This window comes from Dendrobates tinctorius, unplaced genomic scaffold (genome assembly GCF_039654945.1).
Source record: "Dendrobates tinctorius isolate UK_male_01 unplaced genomic scaffold, ASM3965494v1 ptg000251l, whole genome shotgun sequence".
NCBI lineage: Eukaryota > Metazoa > Chordata > Amphibia > Anura > Dendrobatidae > Dendrobates > Dendrobates tinctorius.
This window is the reverse complement of record NW_027361918.1, coordinates 1,315,745-1,339,901: the sequence shown is the minus strand read 5'-3', so window position 1 is coordinate 1,339,901 and position 24,157 is coordinate 1,315,745. Positions and strand designations below refer to the sequence as shown.

Here is a 24,157-nt window from a genome sequence, read left to right as displayed (position 1 = left end):
AAAAATGAGAAATCGCTGGTCAACTTTTAACCGTTATAACTTTCTAACAAAAAAAATTTGTTTCCAAAATTGTGCTGATGTAAATTAGACATGTTGGAAATGTTATTTATTAAGAAATTTGCGTGACACATCTCTCTGATTTAAGGGCATAAAAATGTAAAGTTTGAAAATTGCTACATTTTAAACATTTTTGCCATATTTCATTTTTTTTCATAAATAAACACAAGACATATCGAATAAATTTTCCTACTAACATGAAGTACAATATGTGACGAAAAAATCTCAGAATCAGCGGGATCCGTTAAAGCGTTCCAGAGCTATAGCCTCATAAAGAGACAGTGGTCAGAATTGTAAAAATTGGCCCGGTCATTAAGCTGCAAAATGGCTCTGTCACTAAGGGGTTAAATAATAAAGAGAGCTCAGGTAGCGGGCCCTGCCAGATCAAGAGGATGTCATCAATGGACCTGATCTATTGATGCCTGTTGATCTGACAGGAAGAGGTCCCGTTCCCACAGTCCCAGGAACAGATTAGCATAGGAGGGCACAAAGGCCGCTCCCATGGCTGTACCCTGGAGCTGCAGGAAAAAGGACCCCATGAAAACGAAAAAATTATGTGTTAACGCAAACTCAAGCAATTCAAAAATCAATCCCCTGAGGGTATGTGCACACGTTGCAGATTTGTGTGCAGAATTTTCTGCACAAAATCTGCATCTCCTGGCAGAAAACGCAGCTGCGGATTTGGTAATCTTTATTGCGGTTTTTGCGTGTTTTATTTGCGGATTCTAATTGCAGTTTTCATGGGGGGTTTCTGCATTTTTTTCTGCGGATTTGATTAGTTTTTATTGCGGATTTTCTTGCGATTTTCATGCGGATTTGTCAGCGTTTTTGTAAAGTTAAATATAGAGAATAAACTTCAAAAAGGATAAAAAAAAAAGTGATGTCATTTCCTAGTCCAACCTCTTCTCAATCTCCATTTTGGAACGCCTCATAGCACACTTTGTTCATCATCATGAGTGGAAACCGTGCAAATTTAGAGTGGAGCGAACAACAGAGCCCACAGCATGGCGAAGAGCTTGGTGAAACAAATTTAAAGCTACTCAGGCCACAACGCCTCCTGATGATGGGAGTATTGCTCAAAATGCTGAATCAGCAAAGAGCGCAGGTAAGCTACACTGTTGTGAACTCATTTTCTGGTCTACCATCTGTGAGTTCTCCTTCCGAGCTCCCTCTGGTGGTAACAGGAGGTAGTGAGGTTGATTTAATTAGTAGAGATCTGCCACCTGATGATGAGGATAACGATTGGATCTCTGGAATCTCAGACTGGATTTAAGACAGCGACGCCCTATTCTGGTGCTGGTGATTCCTTCTGGCTTTTCAGGTCTTGGTTTTCAGCTCTGTTCCAGTCATCTCAAGCTAAGTGTTTCTGCTAATGTTCACACTTGATTTTGTTGGTCTATTCAGTTTTTTGTGTGGTCAGCCAGCCCTGGCTAGGGCTGTGCTGAATTTCCACTCTTATTTATCTGTATTTGCCAATTTGCTTTTTGTCCCTTATTAGATTGGCCTCTGTTTTGCTCTGTCTCAAAATATTTCAGAGTGCTGATATAGTGGGAGAAGTCTAGTGACTTCAGGGTTAATTTTGTTATCAGAAGTGTTGGACATTATTTTTGTAGGGTTTTTTGGGCAGATTGCAGACAGTGTCTTTCCTTTCCTCTCCTTTCTAGTTAGTTTGGGCCCCATCGTTTGCTCAGCCTATTTTCCTGCCTGTGTTTGTGTTTTCATCTTGTTTCACCGTCAATACATGTGTGGGGGCTGTCTATTCCTTTGGGGTCTGCTCTGGGGCAGTTTAGATTTCCCCTTTTCTTGCTTTAGGCCTATTTAGTCCTCCGGCTGTGACGAGGCGTCTAGATTCATCGTAGGAACGCTCCACAGCTGCTGCTAGTTGTGTGGTTAGGATCAGGGGTCTGCATTCTGCATAGTTACCAACCTCTCTGGTTTTCTGTGACTTAGCTTGTTTAGTTTTCCATCTCGGTGACCCATTCATAACACTACACTATGTGTAAAATAATATTTACATGTCTTTGTTTTTTTCCGTGTGTTGTGCACTAACCCATATTTTTATCTTATTCACAGCCCAGAAAGAGAACAAGAAGAATGTGGGTCCACCCCATTGTTGCCGAACAGTCTGGAAAGGGTCACTTTCGCATGCTATACCAAGATTTGAGGAGGTACGTTAACCATAAGTAAAGAGAATTTCATATGTAAAATGTGTTCCAGTAAAATAATCCATATATGACGTAACCTACTGCTTTTTTTCAGATATCCTGAGAAATTTGTGTCTTTTTGCCGGCTCACCATCCCGGCATTTGACCATACTGGGAGCAGAGCTTACGTATATGGACACAGTGATGATGAAGTCATTTTACGATCCTTATTGAAAAAATGACTAAGTATGGAATGGACAAGGCAACTGTTAGGTGGATTCATAACTGGCTTACTGATTGGACCCAAAGAGTGGTCGTAAATGGCTGCACATCCAGTTGGAAGAATGTCTCAAGTGGGGTACCACAGGGCTCGGTCCTGGGCCCTGTATTGTTCAACATCTTTAGCAACGATTTAGATGAAGGAATTGAGGGTAAACTGATTAAATTTGCTGATGACACAAAGCAGAGAGAGGATTCAAAAATATATAAATAAACTGGAGCTGTGGACAGCAAATAACAGAATGGTTTTTAACAGGGAAAAATGCAAAGTACTACATCTGGGCAATAAAAATGAAAAAAGCATATACAGAAAGGGAGGAATAGGGCTAAGCAACAGCACATGTGAAAAAGACTTGGGTATACTAATAAATCACAGACTGAATATGAGTCAACAATGTGATGCAGCAGCAAAAAAGGCAAATGCAATTCTAGGCCGTATTAACAGAAGCATACAGTCTAGATCACGTGAAGTCATTATTTCCCTCTACTCCTCTTTGGTCAGACCTCATCTGGAATATTGTGTCCAGTTTTGGGCACCACATTTTAAAAAAGACATCAACAAGCTGGAGCAAGTTCAGAAAAGAGCGACAAGAATGGTGACCGGTCTGCAAACCCTGTCTTATGAGGAAAGGTTGCAGGATTTGGGAATGTTTAGTTTGCAAAAGAGAAGACTGAGAGGAGACTTAATAGCTGTCTACAAATATCAAAAGGGCTGTCACATTGTAGAAGGATCAACTTTATTCTCATTTGCACAAGGAAAGACTAGAAGCAATGGGATGAAACTGAATGGGAGGAGACACAGATTAGATATTAGAAAAAACTTTTTGACAGTGATCAATGAGTGGAACAAGCTGCCACGAGAAGTGGTGAGTTCTCCTTCAATGGAAGTCTTCAAAGAGAGGCTGGACAGACATCTGACTGGGATGATTTAGCGAATTCTGCTTTGAGCAGGGGGTTGGACCAGATGGCCCAGGAGGACCCTTCCAACTCTACGATTCTATGAAGTCCATGTCTGCTGAGGAAAAGCTGCTCATCACCTTGCGGTATCATTTTATTTTTTGGTTTGTACGTCATAAGGCTCCTTTCACACGTCAGTGTCTCCGATATGTGTGGTGACAGTTTTCATATGTCCTGGAGACACTGACACACGTAGACCTATTCAAATGATTGGGTCTATGCACATGTCAGCGTGGTTTCATGGACTGTGTGTATGTGTGTCCATTTTTTTGTTTTTTTAACGGCAGCACGGTCCACAAACTGTCACACACACGTGCACACGGAGAACACATATGGATGTTCTCCCTGTGACACACATTGGTGCCGCTGAAAAAGTGCCATAGTAAGCGCTGTTCCCCAGCAGCAGGTGCTGAAGATGCTCTCCTTATTCTCCCTGGCTTAGCCGGCGATTGGCGCAAACAGGTTATAATGAGACGTCTTTTGCACCTGCTGCCGGTGAACAGCACGTGTAGCTTTTCTTCTACGGTGGACAGCCGTGTGTTAATGTGTCACATGTGCGGCACACAGTTGCTACATGTCTGGCGCATGTATTACACACCCGTACACACGGACACAGATATCTCTGGTAAGGATTTTTCCATTACCGTTAATATCGTGACGTGTTAAAAGGAACATGTCAGCATTTTTGGCCGCTGTAAGATGCGGACACAGGGCGTATCTACTGCATTGTATAAATAAATTCTTTAACCCCCCTGGTCCAACAAGCAAGATAAGATAAATTACTTCTATTATATTTACCTGTGGGGCCGTACGGTCGGATGGGTGTCGCAGGTCTGGGTCCGGCGCCTCCTATGTTCTTGCGACATCACCCTCCTGCTTGCTTCATTGTTCTAATGTGCATGCGTAGTTTTCTGCCCTGCTGAGGATAGAGCAAATTACTGAGGTGCGCATGCGCTGGGACTCTGACGTTTCCCTGCACCATGCATGAATTTGCTCTGCCCTTGAACAAGGAAGATAAGTACGGCTGCACAGTAGAGCGATGAACATAGCAGGAGGGCGTCGGTGAGGCACTGGACAATGACCTGCAACACCCATCTGACTGGACCGGCCCCCACAGGTAAGTTGGCCCAAAATTATTTTTGTTATTGTTCCTGTTGGACTGGGGACCTATCGACAGCATTTGAGAATGCTGTAGAAAAACCATGAAAGGCGGTGGCAAAATCTTATAGCAGCCATAACTACTGACAGGTTCCCTTAGGGTCACATTTCTAATCAACTTTTCTTTTCCTTTGCAGATTTTTGGTCACAGGAGAAATCTATACATCCTTACACCTCTAATGAAGAGTTGGCAAATCCACCATCTCTCAAATTGTGAGGTGCACATGTACCGTCATCTGGCAGAAGTTGCAGCCCATCGTGATGCCTTCCCCAACCGAGGAGACTTGGCTGCAGATCGCAGCAGGCTTTCAGTCTGTGGCTAATTTCCCAAACTGCATAGGAGCAGTTGATGGTAAACATGTAAGGGTTCAGCAGCCACCACGATCACGCATCTTTCATTTTAAGAAGTTTTTTTCTGTGGTCCTGATGGCGGTGGCTGATGCACATAAATTTGTCGCCATTGACGTTGGTGCCTATGGAAGTACTGGTGATTCCCAGGTGTTGGGAACGTCACAAATTGGACTGAAAATTCTTTAAGATTGCGGAACGCTTCCAGCCCCAAGACCTTTGCAGGGTTCCACACTTCCAGTGCCCTGTGTGATGGTATCGGATCCGGCCTTTCCCTTACCGACCAACCTGCTGCGCTCATACCCACGAAGGGGATTGGATGACCGGCGGAGGATTTTTAATTATCGGCTGAGTCATGCACAAAGATATGTGGAATGCCCCTTCGGAATCATGACTGGTCAGTGGAGGATCTTTCACACACCCATCCAGTTGGATACAGACACCGTTGACTCTGTGATTAAGGCATGCTGTGTACTCCACAACTATGTTTGTGACTACAACACTGACGTAGCTGTGGAGTACCAGCAGCCAGTTTTTAATCCAGTGACCAACGTGTGTCAGGGGATGCCATCCAGCTCCGGTGCGAGAGAAACCTTTGCTGACTACTTTATGAGTCCAGAAGGGGCCGTGCACTGGCAATACTCCTGTGTCGGTGATGTGCAGCCGGACCAGCAGAGGAGGGAAGAAAACTGATCCGAAGACAAAGAAAATTCTTTTTTTTTTTACCCAAACTTTATACTCTATTTTCAAGTATTAAAAACATTACTCATCTTACTCTGTCGTAATTAATTGATTTTATTTTTAGTATTATAATTATGAGTGATGGGAGAGAGAGCGTCACATGACTCTCCTCCATCACTGCTTTATCAGCTTATATGATGCTGATGGCCAATTGTGTGTGTGTGGGGGGGGGATGTGACCTCAGGGGAACCATGGTGGCTGCTTGGGGGCCCCTTCAGGAGGTGTCGCCCCAGGCAGACATTTAGATCTCGTATGGTCATTAGGTCAGAGAATACATTTGTATCACCTCCCCAGCAATAAATGATCTGGAGTAGTGTCTAAAGTGTGTTATTCATCCAAAGAGCCCTGGTATAATAATAATAATACATTTTATTTCTATAGCGCCGACATATTCCGCAGCACTTTACATTTCAGAGGGGACTTGTACAGACAATAGACATTAGAGCATAACAATAATCACATAGATCATAACAAATACCAAGAGGAATAAGGGCCCTGCTCGCAAGCTTACAGTCTATGAGGAAAGAGGGAGACACGAAAGGTGGGTGGTAACAGTTGCCCTGATTGTATGGACCAGCCATAATGTTAAGTGTGTATCAGTACAGACACAGAGGGCTAATGGATGCATAAAGCATGTGGGAACATGATGCGGGGAAACTGGTTATGGTAAAACTTTTGACTCTGCCACACAGGGATATTTAGGTTAATGTGTTAAGGCGGTAGGCCAGTCTGAATAAATGCGTTTTCAGGGCACGCTTAAAATTGTGGGGATTGGGGACTAATCGTATTGACCTGGGAAGTGCTTTCCAAAGAATTGGCGCAGCACGTGTAAAGTCTTGGAGACGGGAGTGGGAGGGTTCTGATTATTGAAGATGCTAACCTCAGGTCATCAGCAGAACGGAGGGTGCGGGTAGGGTGGTTGTTATGAATGAGTCACCGGAGGAGGAAAAAACAAAAATGCAAGCTAAGTCCAGAAAACCGGAGAGGTTGGTAGCTAACGGATTGCAGACCCCTGATCCTATTCACACAACTAACAGTAGCCGTGGAGTGTTCCTACGGTGATCCTAGGCACCTCGTCACAGCCAGAGAACTACATAAGCCTAAAGAAAGAAAGGGGAAATCTAAACTGCCCCAGAGCATACCCCAAAGCAATAGACAGCCCTCAACATGTATTGTCGGTGAAAACAGATGAAAACACAGACAGAAAGACAGGCAGAGCAAATGATGGGGCCCAACTAACTAGATAGGAAAGGACAGAAAAAGATGCTAGCTGCAATCCGCAAAAACCCTACCAAAAATGTCCCAACAAGTCCGATAAGAAAAACGGCCCTGAAGTCACTAGACTTCAAAATCCCTATATCAGCACTCCGATATATTCTGAAGACAGAGCAAAAGAGATTTAACCGATCAGGGACAAAATGGAAATTCAGCAAAGCCCCAGCCGGGGCTTGCTGAACACAAAACTAAGCAAATCAGACAAAATCTCATGGAACAATAACAGAGCAAAACTTAGCGTTCAGAAGACAGGAACTGAACTGGAGGCCAGAGCTCAGAGCAGAGAAATCACCAGCAACCTTACAAGGGCGTCGGCAGCCTTATATCCACTCAGAGATTCCGGATGTCCAATCGCAATCCACCTGTTCAGATGACAGGTTTCTCCCATCCAAATCAGTTTCACCACCTCCTTTAACCAGCAGAGGGAGTTCATCAGACATCAAAGGTGAATGAGAAAATGAGCTCACAACAGGTGGTATAATGAAACAAGGGAGGAGATGTAGGGTGGTGCTGAGCCATGGAGGGCTTTATGGGTGAGGGTAATAAGTTTATACTGAATTCTGGAGTGGATGGTAGCCAGTGTAATGACTGGCACAAGGTAGAGGCATTGGTGTAATGATTGGTGAGGAATATGATCCTGGCTGCAGCATTCAAGACAGATTGGAGAGGGGAGAGTTTGGTAAGAGGGAGACCGATTAGAAAAGTTACAATAGTCGAGACGAGAATGAATAAGAGAAACAGTAAGAGTTTTTGCAAAGTCAAAAGTAAGAAAAGGTCGAATTCTAGAAATGTTTTCGATGTGCAGATGACAAGAGCGAGCCAGTGATCGAATGTGGGGGGTGAAGGAAAGCTCGGAGGCAAGTATGACCCCAAGACAGGGGGCCTGTTGCTGGGGAGTAATAGTGGAACCACACACAGAAATGGCAATGGCGGGTATAGGTACATTAGTAGCGGGAGCAAGCACAAGGAGTTCAGTCTTTGACAGGTTCAGTTTCAGATATAGTGAGGACATGATGTTAGACACAGCGTTTAGATAATTGCCGGTGTTTTCTAGAAAGGCTGGCGTGATGTCAGGAGAAGCGTATAATTGGGTGTCGTCAGCATAGAGATGGTACTGGAAACCAAATCTACTGATTGTTTGACCAATAGGATTGGAGAGGGTCAAGATGAGAGTTATCAAAGAGATAGCGGATCAGACGGGAGTGGACCAGGCGTTCCAGGAGTTGAGAGATGAAGGGAAGATTAGAGACAGGTCTATAGTTAGTGGCACAGTTTTGGTTGAGAGATGGTTTTTAAGTAGTGGATGTATGATGGCATGCTTAAATGAGGAGGGAAAGATACCAGAAGAGAGAGAGAGGTTAAATATTTTAGTTAGGTGAGGTGTGACAGCAGGGGAAAGTGACTGGAGATGTGACAGAATTGGGTCACTGGTGCAAGTGGTTGGGCGAGAAGATGCAAGGAGCCTGCTTTTTTCTGTGACTGGTTCAAAATCAGAGAGTGAGCTAGATGCAGTGGGGGAGGGAGGACAGTGCATGGTATGAGGTGTTTGGGAGATAATTTCCTGTCGAATCAGGTCAATTTTTTCTTTGAAGTAATTGGCCAGATCGTCAGCTCGAAGCTCCGTGGTTGGGGCCTGTACTCTTGGGTTGAGTAGAGAATGAAAAGTGTCAAAGAGACGTTTCGGGTTATTGGACAGTGAGGTGATGAGGGTGTTGAAATAGGTTTGTTTGGAGAGGTGAAGGGCAGTGTTGTATGTTCTAAGCATAAACTTATAATGGATGAAATCTTCGTGTAGATTGGATTTTCTCCACAGACGTTTCGGCGCACCTGGAGCACTGCTGCAGGAAACGTGTTTGCAGGGTGTGCCAGGGTTGTCGCCGTCTGTGTTGTGGTGTTCTATTTATAGGGGGTGCAAATTCATCCATGGCACTTTGAAGTGTTTCATTGTAATGCTTCAATGCAGAATCCGGACATGAGAGGGAGGAGATAGGGGCCAATGAAGACTGCAAGTTCTTCGTATGTTTCTGGGTGTTAATGGCCTGTATGTTTCTATAAGTATGGACAGTGGGGGTGACCTGAGCAGCCTGGCAGTTCTTGATAGAGAATGAGAGAAGATTGTGGTCAGAGAGCGGGAGAGGGGAGTTTGCAAAATCATCCACTGCACAAAGCCAAGAGAACACCAAGTCGAGGGAGTTTCCGTCTTCATGTGTTGGAGAATTAGTAAGCTGAGAAAGACCAAACGAGGTTAGAGATAAAAGGTGAGTAGCAGAGGGGAAGAGCAATAGGGATGTTGAAATCTCCCATGATGAGGGTAGGGATGTCACAGGAGAGAAAATGTGGAAGCCAAGTGGCAAAATGATCCAGGAACTGATGGGAGGGGCTGGGAGGACGATACACCACCGCCACTCGCTTGAAGATATATGGTATATGCCCCTTATGGTAATGCTGAGAAAATAATCCATGAAATGTTTAAAGTATACCTTTATTACAAAACCTGTAAACACATTCTAACTGACATTGTCATTTCTTTTTTAATTTCAAAATTGATTTTAAACATTTTTCCAAATAACTTATTTGTTTAAACTGAGAACAAGAATGTTGCCTTTCTTCGGTGCTTGGTCTCTTGTTAGAGAAGCAGGTCTTGTGTTGGCAATGATAAACTGTGGGGCAAGGCACTGTATGTCCTCTATGTTATATGTACTGTATGTTGTATGTTCTATGTACTGTCTGACTACAATGGGTTAAAAACAGTCGCCTGAAGATGGGACAAATCTCCCATCATATTTGGATAGAAGCAGTAGTCCCATCCAAGAAATTATTTATATAGCGCCATTAATTCCATGGTGCTGTACATGAGAAGGGGGGGTTACATACAAAGTTCTAGATATTGTTAACAGTAAACAAATTTAAGATGACACTGGTACAGAGGACCCTGTCCTTGTGGACTTACATTCTATGGGATAGTGGGAAAGATACAGAAGGTCTGAGGTGCAGCAGCTCTGGTGGTGATGAGGCGGCAGCTCAGGTGGTGGTGAGGTGGCAGAATTGTCATTGCAGTCTGTAAGCTTTCCTGAAAAGATGGGTTTTCAGGTTCCGTTTGAAGGATCTGAGGGTGGTCGATAATCGAACGTGTTGAGGTGGGGAATTCCAGAGGATAGGGGATATTCGGGAGAAATCTTGGAGGCGGTTGTGTGAGGAACGAATAAGTGTGGAGGAGAGTAGGAGGTCTTGGGAAGATATTGGGAGATTAGTTCAGAGATATAGGGAGGGGAAAGGTTGTGGATGGCTTTGTAGGTCAGTGTCAGTAGTTTGAACTGGATACGTTGGGGAATTGGGAGCCAATGGAGGGATTTGCAGAGGGGAGAGACGGGAGTAGCGAGGAGAGAGGTGGATTAGTCGGGCAGCAGAATTGAGGACAGACTGAAGTGGTGCAATAGAGTTAGCAGGGAGGCCACAGCGGAGAGTGTTGCAGTAGTCAAGGCGGGAGATGATGAGGGCGTGTAGAAGAGTTTTAATAGATTGAGGACTGAGGAAGGGACGGATTCTGGAAATATATTTGAGTTGGAGGTGACAGGAGGTGGCAAGAGTTTGGGCGTGTGGTTTGAAGGACAGGGCAGAGTCGAGAGTTACTCCGAGGCAGCGGATTTCGCGTGCTGGAGAGAGCGTGATGCCGTTTACCATAATATATAGATCGGGTAGGGAAGATACGTGAGATGGAGGAAAGATAATGAGTTCAGTTTTGTCTATGTTGAGTTTTAGGAAGCGAGAGGTGAAAAAGGAGGATATGACTGATAGACACTCCGGGATTCTGGACAGAAGCGAGGTGACATCTGGGCCAGAGAGGTAGATTTGAGTGTCATCTGCATACAGATGACTACAATCAGTCACTACAGACACAGAGACAATATTTACCAAATCAACCAGGTGCCTGACATCCATCCACATGCAACGGCACTTCATTTTCAACACTCCGCCCACACACTTCCTCTTCCTCCTGATGACATCACTTCCCTCTGCAGCGCTTTTGACACCCAAAACTGCAGGCACATCTGCAGCAAATGCACAGATCTTTTTAACATCTGCGGTTTTGCTGCAGATTGGCCTGACACAATGGAAGTCAATGGGTGCAGAAATGCTGCAGATCCGCACAAAAGAAGTGACATGCTGCGGAGAAAAAGCTGCATTTGTGCGGATTTTTCCGCAGCATGTGCACATCCAGTCTGCGGTTCCCATAGACTTACATTGGTTGTGCACTACATTTGATGCAATTCCGCAAGGCAAATAACGCTGCGGATCTGCAATTAAATCCGCAACGTGTGCACATACTCTAAAACTACGCTACCATGTGGATTGGCTCCTGACCCAATACTGATTTTAATGTAGAAAGAGAAGCAGGTGGCAGCAAAATGTTCTGGGGTGTTGAGAGACCAAGGCAGTCATAGAATCATAGAATCGTAGAGTTGGAAGGGACCTCCTGGGCCATCTGGTCCAACCCCCTGCTCAAAGCAGGATTCGCTAAATCATCCCAGTCAGATGTCTGTCCAGCCTCTGTTTGAAGACTTCCATTGAAGGAGAACTCACCACTTCTTGTGGCAGCCTGTTCCACTCATTGATCACTCTGTCAAAAAGTTTTTTCTAATATCTAATCTGTGTCTCCTCCCGTTCAGTTTCATCCCATTGCTTCTAGTCTTTCCTTGTGCAAATGAGAATAAAGTTGATCCTTCTACAATGTTACAGCCCTTTAGATATTTGTAGACAGCTATTAAGTCTCCTCCCAGTCTCTTTTGCAAACTAAACATTCCCAAATCCTGCAACCTTTCCTCATAAGACAGGGTTTGCAGACCGGTCACCATTCTGGTCGCTCTATTCTGAACTTGCTCCAGTTTGTTGATGTCTTTTTTAAAATGTGGCACCCAAAACTGGACACAATATTCCAGATGAGGTCTGACCAAAGAGGAGTAGAGGGAAATAATGACTTCACGTGATCTAGACTGTATGCTTCTGTTAATACATCCTAGAATTGCATTTGCCTTTTTTGCTGCTGCATCACACTGTTGACTCATATTCAGTCTGTGATCTATTAGTATACCCAAGTCTTTTTCACATGTGCTGTTGCTTGGCCCTATTCCTCCCATTCTGTATATGCTTTTTTCATTTTTATTGCCCAGATGTAGTACTTTGCATTTCTCCATGTTAAAAACCATTCTGTTAGTTGCTGCCGACTTCTCCAGTTTATTTATCTTTTTGAATCCTCTCTTCTCTAGTATTAGCTATCCCTCCTAGCTTTGTGTCATCAGCAAATTTAATCAGTTTACCTCAATTCCTTCATCTAAATCGTTGATAAAGATGTTGAACAATACAGGGCCCAGGACAGAGCCCTGTGGTACCCCACTTGAGACATTCTTCCACCTGGATGTGCAGCCATTTACGACCACTCTTTGGGTCCGATCACTAAGCCAGTTATGAATCCACCTAACAGTTGCCTTGTCCATTCCATACCTAGTCATTTTTTCAATAAGGATTGTATGAGAGACTTTGTCAAATGCTTTGCTGAAGTCAAGATATACTATATCTACAGCATTTCCTTGATCCACCCAATCAGTGATTCCGTCATAGAAGGAAATTAAGTTAGTCTGACATGACTTATTAGTTACAAACCCATGCTGACTCTGTTTAATCACTTCATTCTTATCCAGGTATTGACATACATGTTGTTTAATAATTTGTTCAAAGACCTTTCCTGGTATAGAAGTCAGACTCACCGCCCTATAGTTGCCTGGGTCCACCTTCTTCCTCTTTTTGAAGATAGGAACAACATTTGCTCTTCTCCAGTCTTCTGGGACTTATCCTGTTCTCCAAGAATTTTCAAAGATTATGGAGAGGGGTTCAAAAATTTCTTCTGCTATCTCCTTCAGTACTCTGGGGTGTAATTCATCTGGACCTGGAGACTTGAATTCATTTAGGTTAGCTAAGTGTTTCCTCACTATCTTTCTGTTTATAGATATCATGGATTCTTCTATTCCCTTAATAGGACAGTGAAGAACAGTTGATGTTACATGTCCTTTCTGAGAGAAAACAGAAGCAAAATAGGAATTTAAAAGTTCAGCCTTCTCAACATCCTGTCTTACCATTTCATCATTTTCATCCTGTAAAAATCCTATAGCATCTTTGACTTTTCTTTTACTTTTGACATATCCCCAAAATCCTTTATTATTGCTTTTGACATCTCTTGCAAGCCTCAATTCATTTTCAGCTTTAGCTAATCTGATTTGTGCCCTGCAGGTTCTGCAAACAGCATTATATTCTTCTTTAGATATGCCTCCCTCTTTCCATTTTATAAACATTTTTTTCTTCCATTTTAGCATATGTTTAAGTTCTGTGTTCATCCATCCTGGTTTCCTTAAATGCTTCCTATTCTCTCTTTTTGGAATTGTTAACAATTGTGCTTTGAAAATTTAATTTTTCAAGATTTCCCATCCTTCCTGGACATTTTTGTCTTTAAGGATATCCAGCCATTGGATCCCTCCAATTCTTTCTGAATCCCTTAAAATCTGCCTTTCTGAAATCTAACCTTGACGTCTGAGTCTTCACAGGTCTTCCTCCTCTAGTTGTCCAAAATTCTAAAATAGCATGGTCGCTACCTCCTAGGGTCCCAGCCACTTTTACCTCCTCAACCATTTCCTCCCTGTTTATAAGGATTAGATCCAAGGTAGCAGTTCCCCTTGTTTTCTCCCCTACCTTTTGGAAGATAAAGTTGTCAGCAAGAGAGGATAAGAATTTCCTTGACCTGTTAGTTTTGCCTGAGAGCGATTCCCAACAAATGTCTGGATAGTTGAAATCTCCCATGACAACTATGTCATATTTTTTGGAGAACTTGGCCATTTGATGCATAAAGAGTTCATCCATATCTTCAGCTTGCACAGGCAGCCTGTAGTAAATGCCTACAATGGTGTCCTTTCCATTGTTCTGTCCTTGTATTCTTACCCAAACAGTTTCCACAAAACTCTCAGTGATGGAAAACAGAGGTTTGTGTGTGTATTTCCTCCCTGAGACTGGGGATATACATATGGCCCTCACTGCAGAGCGCCCAATAGCCAGTACACAGCAAGGCAGCCTTTCTGGCGACTACTTATCCTAGGTGTAGTTCTCTGACTGACCTGAGGGTTAGGGAGGCGCCAGAGAGCTGCAAGTTCCCAACCGGAACTGGAAAGTGGGACATAATAAATCCCTGACAACTGTGGAGTAACTACACCTCCCCTGTTTATGACAGCACCATTAACCCCTTTCCGTCTGACCAGTGATATCTGCACTATTAACCCTATCTTCTGGTACCTTCCCCTCTGCCTTCAAACATGCCACCATCACACCCATCCTCAATAAACAAACCTGGACCCAACTACTCTGCCCAGCTATCGCCCAATATCACTGCTCCCGTTTGCTTCCAAACTCCTTGAGCAGCATGTCCATGCTCAACTTTCCTCCCATCTGTCATCTAACTCCTATTTCCACAATCCGTCCCTTCCTCAGCCCTCAATCAACTAAAACTCTTGTACACGCCCTCATCATCTCCGGCCTTGACTACTGCAACACTCTCCTCTGTGGCCTCCCTGCTAACTCTCCTGCACCACTCCAGTCTGTCCTCAATTCTACTGCCCGACTAATCCACCTCCCCCCTCTGCAAATCCTCCATTGGCTCCCAATTCCCCAACAAATCCAGTTCAAGCTACTGACACTGATCCACAACCTGTCCCCTCCCTATATCTCTGAACTAATCTCCCGATACCTTCCCTCATGTAATCTCCGGTCCTCCCAAGACCTCCTACTCCCCTCCACACTTATTCGCTCCTCACACAACCGCCTCCAAGACTTCTCCCGAATATCCCCCATCCTCTGGAATGCCATGCCTCAAAACGTCCGATTATCCACCACCCTCGGATACTTCAGACGGAACCTGAAAACCCATCTCTTCAGGAAAGCCTACAGCCTGCAATAACCATTCTGCTGCCTCACCACCGCCAGATCTGCCGCCTCATATTACCGGAACTGCCGCCTCACCACCACCACCGGAGCAGCCGCCTCATATTACCGGAGCTGCCGCCTCACCATCACCTGAGCAGCCGCCTCATATTACCGGAGCTGCCGCCTCATATTACCGGAGCTGCCGCCTCATCATCACCGGAGCTGCCGCCTCACCATCACCTGAGCAGCCGCCTCACCCCCCATTGGAGCTGCCGCCTCATATTACCGGAGCTGCCGCCTCATATTACCGGAGCTGCCGCACCCCCGACCTTGTGTCTCTTCCCCGTTATCAGTCACGGACGGCGTCGTCTCCCCTCGGCTCCAGTCTGTCATTGGACATGTCTGTATACTCTGTCTGTGACCGCCCTCCTCATGTACAGCACCATGGAATCACCGACACCATAGAAACAAGACAAATTAACCCCTTCCCGCCTGACCGGTGATCTCTGCGCCAGGAACACCCACAATAATTCCTTACAAAAGCCCTAACACCTCAGAAGAGGAGACTAATACTGGAGGAGAGAGGGAGATCCTCAGCGCATCCGCTCCATCTGCGTCACCGGCCTCTTCCGGTCACATGACGTGACGTCACCGCAGGCCCTTCACATTACTGCAGAGCCCCGCCCCGCGGTCACATGGGCATGACGTCACCTCAGGTCCTGCAGTTCTCAGTGCGGTGTCCGCCCCGCCCCCAGGACGTCTTCCCCCGGCTGCGGCTCTCTGCGGTGTCAGGTGAGGTGACAGCGGCCAGGACTCGGGCGCAGCTCTCACACAGTCTGTGCAGTCATGGCTGCCTCTCTCCTAGTGACAGAGCTGTCGGTGTTCTGCTCACTCCCTGCAGCCTCTGTGTCCTCCCCGCGGTCGCACACTGTCAGCACGGAGGGACCGCCCCCTTGTCTCCTCTGGGGATGGAGGGACCGCCCCCTTGTCTCCTCTGGGGATGGAGGGACCGCCCCCTTGTCTCCTCTGGGGATGGAGGGACCGCCCCCTTGTCTCCTCTGGGGATGGGGGGACCGCCCCCTTGTCTCCTCTGGGGATGGGGGGACCGCCCCCTTGTCTCCTCTGGGGATGGAGGGACCGCCCCCTTGTCTCCTCTGGGGATGGAGGGACCGCACCCTTGTCTCCTCTGGGGATGGAGGGACCGCCCCCTTGTCTCCTCTGGGGATGGAGGGACCGCCCCCTTGTCTCCTCTGGGGATGGGGGGACCGCCCCCTTGTCTCCTCTGGGGATGGAGGGACCGCCCCCTTGTCTCCTCTGGGGATGGAGGGACCGCCCCCTTGTCTCCTCTGGGGATGGAGGGACCGCCCCCTTGTCTCCTCTGGGGATGGGGGGACCGCCCCCTTGTCTCCTCTGGGGATGGAGGGACCGCCCCCTTGTCTCCTCTGGGGATGGAGGGACCGCCCCCTTGTCTCCTCTGGGGATGGGGGGACCGCCCCCTTGTCTCCTCTGGGGATGGGGGGACCGCCCCCTTGTCTCCTCTGGGGATGGAGGGACCGCCCCCTTGTCTCCTCTGGGGATGGAGGGACCGCCCCTATGTCTCCTCTGGGGATGGAGGGACCGCCCCCTTGTCTCCTCTGGGGATGGAGGGGCCGCCCCCTTGTCTCCTCTGGGGATGGAGGGGCCGCCCCCTGTCTCCTCTGGGGATGGAGGGACCGCCCCCTTGTCTCCTCTGGGGATGGAGGAGCCGCCCCCTTGTCTCCTGCAGATGAAGGGACCGCCCCCTTGTCTCCTCTGCAGATGAAGGGACCGCCCCCTTGTCTCCTCTGGGGATGGGGGGACCGCCCCCTTGTCTCTTCTGCAGATGGAGGGACCGCCCCCTTGTCTCCTCTGGGGATGGGGGGACCGCCCCCTTGTCTCCTCTGGGGATGGAGGGACTGCCCCCTTGTCTCCTCTGGGGATGGAGGGACTGCCCCCTTGTCTCTTCTGCAGATGGAGGGACCGCCCCCTTGTCTCCTCTGGGGATGGGGGGACCGCCCCCTTGTCTCTGGGGATGGGGGGACCGCCCCCTTGTCTCCTCTGGGGATGGGGGACCGCCCCCTTGTCTCCTCTAGGGATGGGGGGACCGCCCCTTTGTCTCCTCTGGGGATGGGGGGACCGCCCTCTTGTCTCCTCTGGGGATGGAGGGACCGCCCCCTTGTCTCCTCTGGGGATGGGGGACCGCCCCCTTGTCTCCTCTGGGGATGGAGGGACAGCCCCCTTGTCTCCTCTGGGGATGGAGGGACCGCCCCCTTGTCTCCTCTGCAGATGAAGGGACCGCCCCCTTGTCTCCTCTGCAGATGAAGGGACCGCCCCCTTGTCTCCTCTAGGGATGGGGGGACCGCCCCCTTGTCTCTTCTGCAGATGGAGGGACCGCCCCCTTGTCTCCTCTGGGGATGGAGGGACCGCCCCCTTGTCTCCTCTGGGGATGGAGGGACCGCCCCCTTGTCTCCTCTGGGGATGGGGGGACCGCCCCCTTGTCTCCTCTGGGGATGGAGGGACCGCCCCCTTGTCTCCTCTGGGGATGGGGGGACCGCCCCCTTGTCTCCTCTGGGGATGGAGGGACCGCCCCCTTGTCTCCTCTGGGGATGGAGGGACCGCCCCCTTGTCTCCTCTGGGGATGGAGGGACCGCCCCCTTGTCTCCTCTGGGGATGGAGGGACCGCCCCCTTGTCTCCTCTGGGGATGGAGGGACCGCCCCCTTGTCTCCTCTGGGGATGGAGGGACCGCCCCCTTGTCTCCTCTGGGGATGGAGGGACCGCCCCCTTGTCTCCTCTGGGGATGGAGGGGCCGCCCCCTGTCTCCTCTGGGGATGGAGGGACCGCCCCCTTGTCTCCTCTGGGGATGGAGGAGCCGCCCCCTTGTCTCCTGCAGATGAAGGGACCGCCCCCTTGTCTCCTCTGCAGATGAAGGGACCGCCCCCTTGTCTCCTCTGGGGATGGGGGGACCGCCCCCTTGTCTCTTCTGCAGATGGAGGGACCGCCCCCTTGTCTCCTCTGGGGATGGGGGGACCGCCCCCTTGTCTCCTCTGGGGATGGAGGGACTGCCCCCTTGTCTCCTCTGGGGATGGAGGGACTGCCCCCTTGTCTCTTCTGCAGATGGAGGGACCGCCCCCTTGTCTCCTCTGGGGATGGGGGGACCGCCCCCTTGTCTCTGGGGATGGGGGGACCGCCCCCTTGTCTCCTCTGGGGATGGGGGGACCGCCCCCTTGTCTCCTCTAGGGATGGGGGGACCGCCCCTTTGTCTCCTCTGGGGATGGGGGGACCGCCCTCTTGTCTCCTCTGGGGATGGAGGGACCGCCCCCTTGTCTCCTCTGGGGATGGAGGGACCGCCCCCTTGTCTCCTCTGGGGATGGAGGGACCGCCCCCTTGTCTCCTCTGGGGATGGAGGGACCGCCCCCTTGTCTCCTCTGCAGATGAAGGGACCGCCCCCTTGTCTCCTCTGCAGATGAAGGGACCGCCCCCTTGTCTCCTCTAGGGATGGGGGGGACCGCCCCCTTGTCTCTTCTGCAGATGGAGGGACCGCCCCCTTGTCTCCTCTGGGGATGGAGGGACTGCCCCCTTGTCTCCTCTGAAGATTAGACCTGTCTGTCCCCACACTGTAGGGTCCGGGGAGTTACAGACCGGAGGCAGGCAGAGGGACTGGGTAGTCACAGACCGGAGACAGCTGGAGGGGACAGGAAATTACAGACCTTAGGCAGGCGGTGAGGCCGAGGAGTTTCAGAAGAGTTATAAGTAACTGAGGCGTCAGATTTCTATATAGGATGTTGAAAAGCGCAAGCCTGGTCCTAACAGGTGGAAAGTCTCACCTGATGGACAGGTGTAAAATACCTATTAATAATCTGTAAATGTCACTGTGCAATGAGATCAGATCTGTATGTGACTGACGGTGATGTCCTTGTATGATTTACAGCCTCCTATCATAAAGACCCCGAAGACCCAGATCCCTTCACACCACCCAGATTTCTCCCCGAATGACGAACCAGACATGGACGAAGACGAGAGCAACATTTCCAGAAGAATCATAGACTTCACCTTAGAGATCATCTCCCTGCTGAGTGGAGAGGTAAACTCTTCTATATTTCTATTATCTGCTGAGCGGAGAGGTAAACTCTTCTCTATTTCTATTATCTGCTGAGTGGAGAGGTAAACTCTTCTATATTTCTATTATTATCTGCTGAGCGGAGAGGTAAACTCTTCTATAATTCTATTATCTGCTGAGTGGAGAGGTAAACTCTTCTATATTTCTATTATCTGCTGAGTGGAGAGGTAAACTCTTCTATATTTCTATTATTATCTGCTGAGTGGAGAGGTAAACTCTTCTATATTTCTATTATCTGCTGAGTGGAGAGGTAAACTCTTCTATATTTCTATCATTATCTGCTGAGTGGAGAGGTAAACTCTTCTATAATTCTATTATCTGCTGAGTGGAGAGGTAAACTCTTCTATATTTCTATTATTTGCTGAGCGGAGAGGTAAACTCCTCTATATTTCTATTATCTGCTGAGTGGAGAGGTAAACTCTTCTATATTTCTATCATTATCTGCTGAGTGGAGAGGTAAACTCTTCTATAATTCTATTATCTGCTGAGTGGAGAGGTAAACTCTTCTATATTTCTATTATCTGCTGAGTGGAGAGGTAAACTCTTCTATATTTCTATTATCTGCTGAGTGGAGAGGTAAACGCTTCTATATTTCTATTATTATCTGCTGAGTGGAGAGGTAAACTCTTCTATATTTCTATTATCTGCTGAGTGGAGAGGTAAACTCTTCTATATTTCTATTATTATCTGCTGAGAGGAGAGGTAAACTCTTCTATATTTCTATTATCTGCTGAGTGGAGAGGTAAACTCTTCTATATTTCTATTATCTGCTGAGTGGAGAGGTAAACTCTTCTATATTTCTATTATTATCTGCTGAGTGGAGAGGTAAACTCTTCTATATTTCTATTATTATCTGCTGAGTGGAGAGGTAAACTCCTCTATATTATCATTATCTGCTGAGCGGAGAGGTAAACTCCTCTATATTATCATTATCTGCTGAGCGGAGAGGTAAACTCCTCTATATTATCACTATCTGCTGAGTGGAGAGGTAATCTCCTCTTTATTATCACTATCTGCTGAGTGGAGAGGTAAACTCTTCTATATTTCTATTATCTGCTGAGTGGAGAGGTAAACTCTTCTATATTTCTATTGTTATCTGTTGAGTGGAGAGGTAAACTCTTCTATATTTCTATTGTTATCTGCTGAGTGGAGAGGTAAACTCTTCTATATTATCACTATCTGCTGAGTGGAGAGGTAAACTCCTCTATATTATCACTATCTGCTGAGTGGAGAGGTAAACTCTTCTATATTTCTATTATCTGCTGAGTGGAGAGGTAAACTCTTCTATATTTCTATCATTATCTGCTGAGTGGAGAGGTAAACTCTTCTATATTTCTATTATTTGCTGAGCGGAGAGGTAAACTCCTCTATATTTCTATTATCTGCTGAGTGGAGAGGTAAACTCTTCTATATTTCTATCATTATCTGCTGAGTGGAGAGGTAAACTCTTCTATAATTCTATTATCTGCTGAGTGGAGAGGTAAACTCTTCTATATTTCTATTATCTGCTGAGTGGAGAGGTAAACGCTTCTATATTTCTATTATTATCTGCTGAGTGGAGAGGTAAACTCTTCTATATTTCTATTATCTGCTGAGTGGAGAGGTAAACTCTTCTATATTTCTATTATTATCTGCTGAGAGGAGAGGTAAACTCTTCTATATTTCTATTATCTGCTGAGTGGAGAGGTAAACTCTTCTATATTTCTATTATTATCTGCTGAGTGGAGAGGTAAACTCTTCTATATTTCTATTATTATCTGCTGAGTGGAGAGGTAAACTCTTCTATATTTCTATTATTATCTGCTGAGTGGAGAGGTAAACTCCTCTATATTATCATTATCTGCTGAGCGGAGAGGTAAACTCCTCTATATTATCATTATCTGCTGAGCGGAGAGGTAAACTCCTCTATATTATCACTATCTGCTGAGTGGAGAGGTAATCTCCTCTTTATTATCACTATCTGCTGAGTGGAGAGGTAAACTCTTCTATATTTCTATTATCTGCTGAGTGGAGAGGTAAACTTCTATATTTCTATTGTTATCTGTTGAGTGGAGAGGTAAACTCTTCTATATTATCACTATCTGCTGAGTGGAGAGGTAAACTCCTCTATATTATCACTATCTGCTGAGTGGAGAGGTAAACTCTTCTATATTTCTATTGTTATCTGCTGAGTGGAGAGGTAAACTCTTCTATATTATCACTATCTGCTGAGTGGTGAGGTAAACTCCTCTATATTATCACTATCTGCTGAGTGGAGAGGTAAACTCTTCTATATTTCTATTATCTGCTGAGTGGAGAGGTAAACTCTTCTATATTCCTATTATCTGCTGAGCGTAGAGGTAAACTCTTCTATATTTCTATTATCTGCTGAGCGGAGAGGTAAACTCTTCTATATTTCTATTATCTGCTGAGCGGAGAGGTAAACTCTTCTATATTCCTATTATTATCTGCTGAGTGGAGAGGTAAACTCTTCTATATTTCTATCATCTGCTGAGTGGAGAGGTAAACTCTTCTATATTATCACTATCTGCTGAGTGGAGAGGTAAACTCCTCTATATTATCACTATCTGCTGAGTGGAGAGGTAAACTCTTCTATATTTCTATTATCTGCTGAGTGGAGAGGTAAACTCTTCTATATTTCTATTGTTATCTGTTGAGTGGAGAGGTAAACTCTTCTATATTTCTATTATTATCTGCTGAGTGGAGAGGTAAACTCTTCTATATTTCTATTATTATCTGCTGAGTGGAGAGGTAAACTCTTCTATATTTCTATTGTTATCTGCTGAGTGGAGAGGTAAACTCTTCTATATTTCTATTATTATCTGTTGAGTGGAGAGGTAAACTCTTCTATATTTCTATTATTATCTGCTGAGCGGAGAGGTAAACTCTTCTATATTTCTATTATTATCTGCTGAGTGGAGAGGTAAACTCTTCTATATTTCTATTGTTATCTGTTGAGCGGAGAGGTAAACTCTTCTATATTTCTATTGTTATCTGTTGAGTGGAGAGGTAAGCTCTTCTATATTTCTATTGTTATCTGTTGAGTGGAGAGGTAAACTCTTCTATATTTCTATTGTTATCTGTTGAGCGGAGAGGTAAACTCTTCTATATTTCTATTGTTATCTGTTGAGTGGAGAGGTAAGCTCTTCTATATTTCTATTATTATCTGCTGAGTGGAGAGGTAAACTCTTCTATATTTCTATTATTATCTGCTGAGTGGAGAGGTAAACTCTTCTATATTTCTATTGTTATCTGTTGAGTGGAGAGGTAAACTCTTCTATATTTCTATTGTTATCTGTTGAGTGGAGAGGTAAACTCTTCTATATTTCTATTGTTATCTGTTGAGTGGAGAGGTAAGCTCTTCTATATTTCTATTATTATCTGCTGAGTGGAGAGGTAAACTCTTCTATATTTCTATTGTTATCTGCTGAGTGGAGAGGTAAACTCTTCTATATTTCTATTGTTATCTGTTGAGTGGAGAGGTAAACTCTTCTATATTTCTATTATTATCTGCTGAGCGGAGAGGTAAACTCTTCTATATTTCTATTATTATCTGCTGAGTGGAGAGGTAAACTCTTCTATATTTCTATTGTTATCTGCTGAGTGGAGAGGTAAACTCTTCTAAATTTCTATTGTTATCTGCTGAGTGGAGAGGTAAACTCTTCTATATTTCTATTATTATCTGTTGAGTGGAGAGGTAAACTCTTCTATATTTCTATTGTTATCTGCTGAGTGGAGAGGTAAACTCTTCTATATTTCTATTATTATCTGTTGAGTGGAGAGGTAAACTCTTCTATATTTCTATTATTATCTGTTGAGTGGAGAGGTAAACTCTTCTATATTTCTATTATTATCTGTTGAGTGGAGAGGTAAACTCTTCTATATTTCTATTATTATCTGCTGAGTGGAGAGGTAAACTCCTCTATATTTCTATTATCTGCTGAGTGGAGAGGTAAACTCTTCTATATTTCTATTATCTGCTGAGTGGAGAGGTAAACTCTTCTATATTTCTATTATCTGCTGAGTGGAGAGGTAAACTCCTCTATATTTCTATTATCTGCTGAGTGGAGAGGTAAACTCTTCTATATTCCTATTATTATCTGCTGAGTGGAGAGGTAAACTCTTCTATATTTCTATTATCTGCTGAGTGGAGAGGTAAACTCTTCTATATTTCTATTGTTATCTGCTGAGCGGAGAGGTAAACTCCTCTATATTATCACTATCTGCTGAGTGGAGAGGTAAACTCTTCTATATTATCATTATCTGCTGAGTGGAGAGGTAAACTCTTCTATATTTCTATTATCTGCTGAGTGGAGAGGTAAACTCTTCTATATTTCTATTATCTGCTGAGTGGAGAGGTAAACTCTTCTATATTTCTATTATCTGCTGAGTGGAGAGGTAAACTCTTCTATATTTCTATTATCTGCTGAGTGGAGAGGTAAACTCTTCTATATTTCTATTATCTGCTGAGTGGAGAGGTAATCTCCTCTATATTTCTATTATCTGCTGAGTGGAGAGGTAAACTCTTCTATATTTCTATTATCTGCTGAGTGGAGAGGTAAACTCTTCTATATTTCTATTATCTGCTGAGTGGAGAGGTAAACTCTTCTATATTTCTATTGTTATCTGCTGAGCGGAGAGGTAAACTCTTCTATATTATCATTATCTGCTGAGTGGAGAGGTAAACTCTTCTATATTTCTATTATCTGCTGAGTGGAGAGGTAAACTCTTCTATATTTCTATTATCTGCTGAGTGGAGAGGTAAACTCTTCTACAACTGCTTCTCACAAAATTAGATTATCATCAAAAAGTGAATTTGTTTCAGTTCTTCAATACAAAAAGTGACTCTCCTATATTATAGAGTCATTACACACAGAGTGATCTATGTCACGGGTTTATTTCTGTTAATGTTGATGATTATGGCTTACAGCCAATGAAATCCCAAAATCATTATCTCAGTAAATTAGAATAGTTAACAATAAACACCTGTAAAGGCTCATAAACTTTATAAAGGTCCCTTAGCCTGTTTCAGTAGCTTCACAATCATGGGGAAGACTGCTGACCTGACAGATGTCCAGAAGGCAGTCACTGACACACTCCACA

General features: G+C 45.6%; 1 protein-coding gene across 2 annotated transcripts in view; it reads left to right on the top strand.

The window, feature by feature from the left end:
* The window catches only part of LOC141065324 (uncharacterized), a 242,747-nt gene that overhangs the window by 128,834 nt on the left and 89,756 nt on the right, over window positions 1–24,157 (top strand). The window contains exons 1-2 of one of the 2 annotated variants that reach the window (XM_073557751.1): window positions 15,571–15,710; window positions 18,866–19,018. The exons of the other annotated variant lie outside the window; for it this stretch is intronic. Coding sequence (XP_073413852.1) covers window positions 18,941–19,018 — 78 coding nt within the window. The 5' untranslated portion in view covers window positions 15,571–15,710; window positions 18,866–18,940. Of the gene's footprint in view, window positions 1–15,570; window positions 15,711–18,865; window positions 19,019–24,157 lie in introns of those variants that run through there. 2 annotated transcript variants of the gene reach the window in all.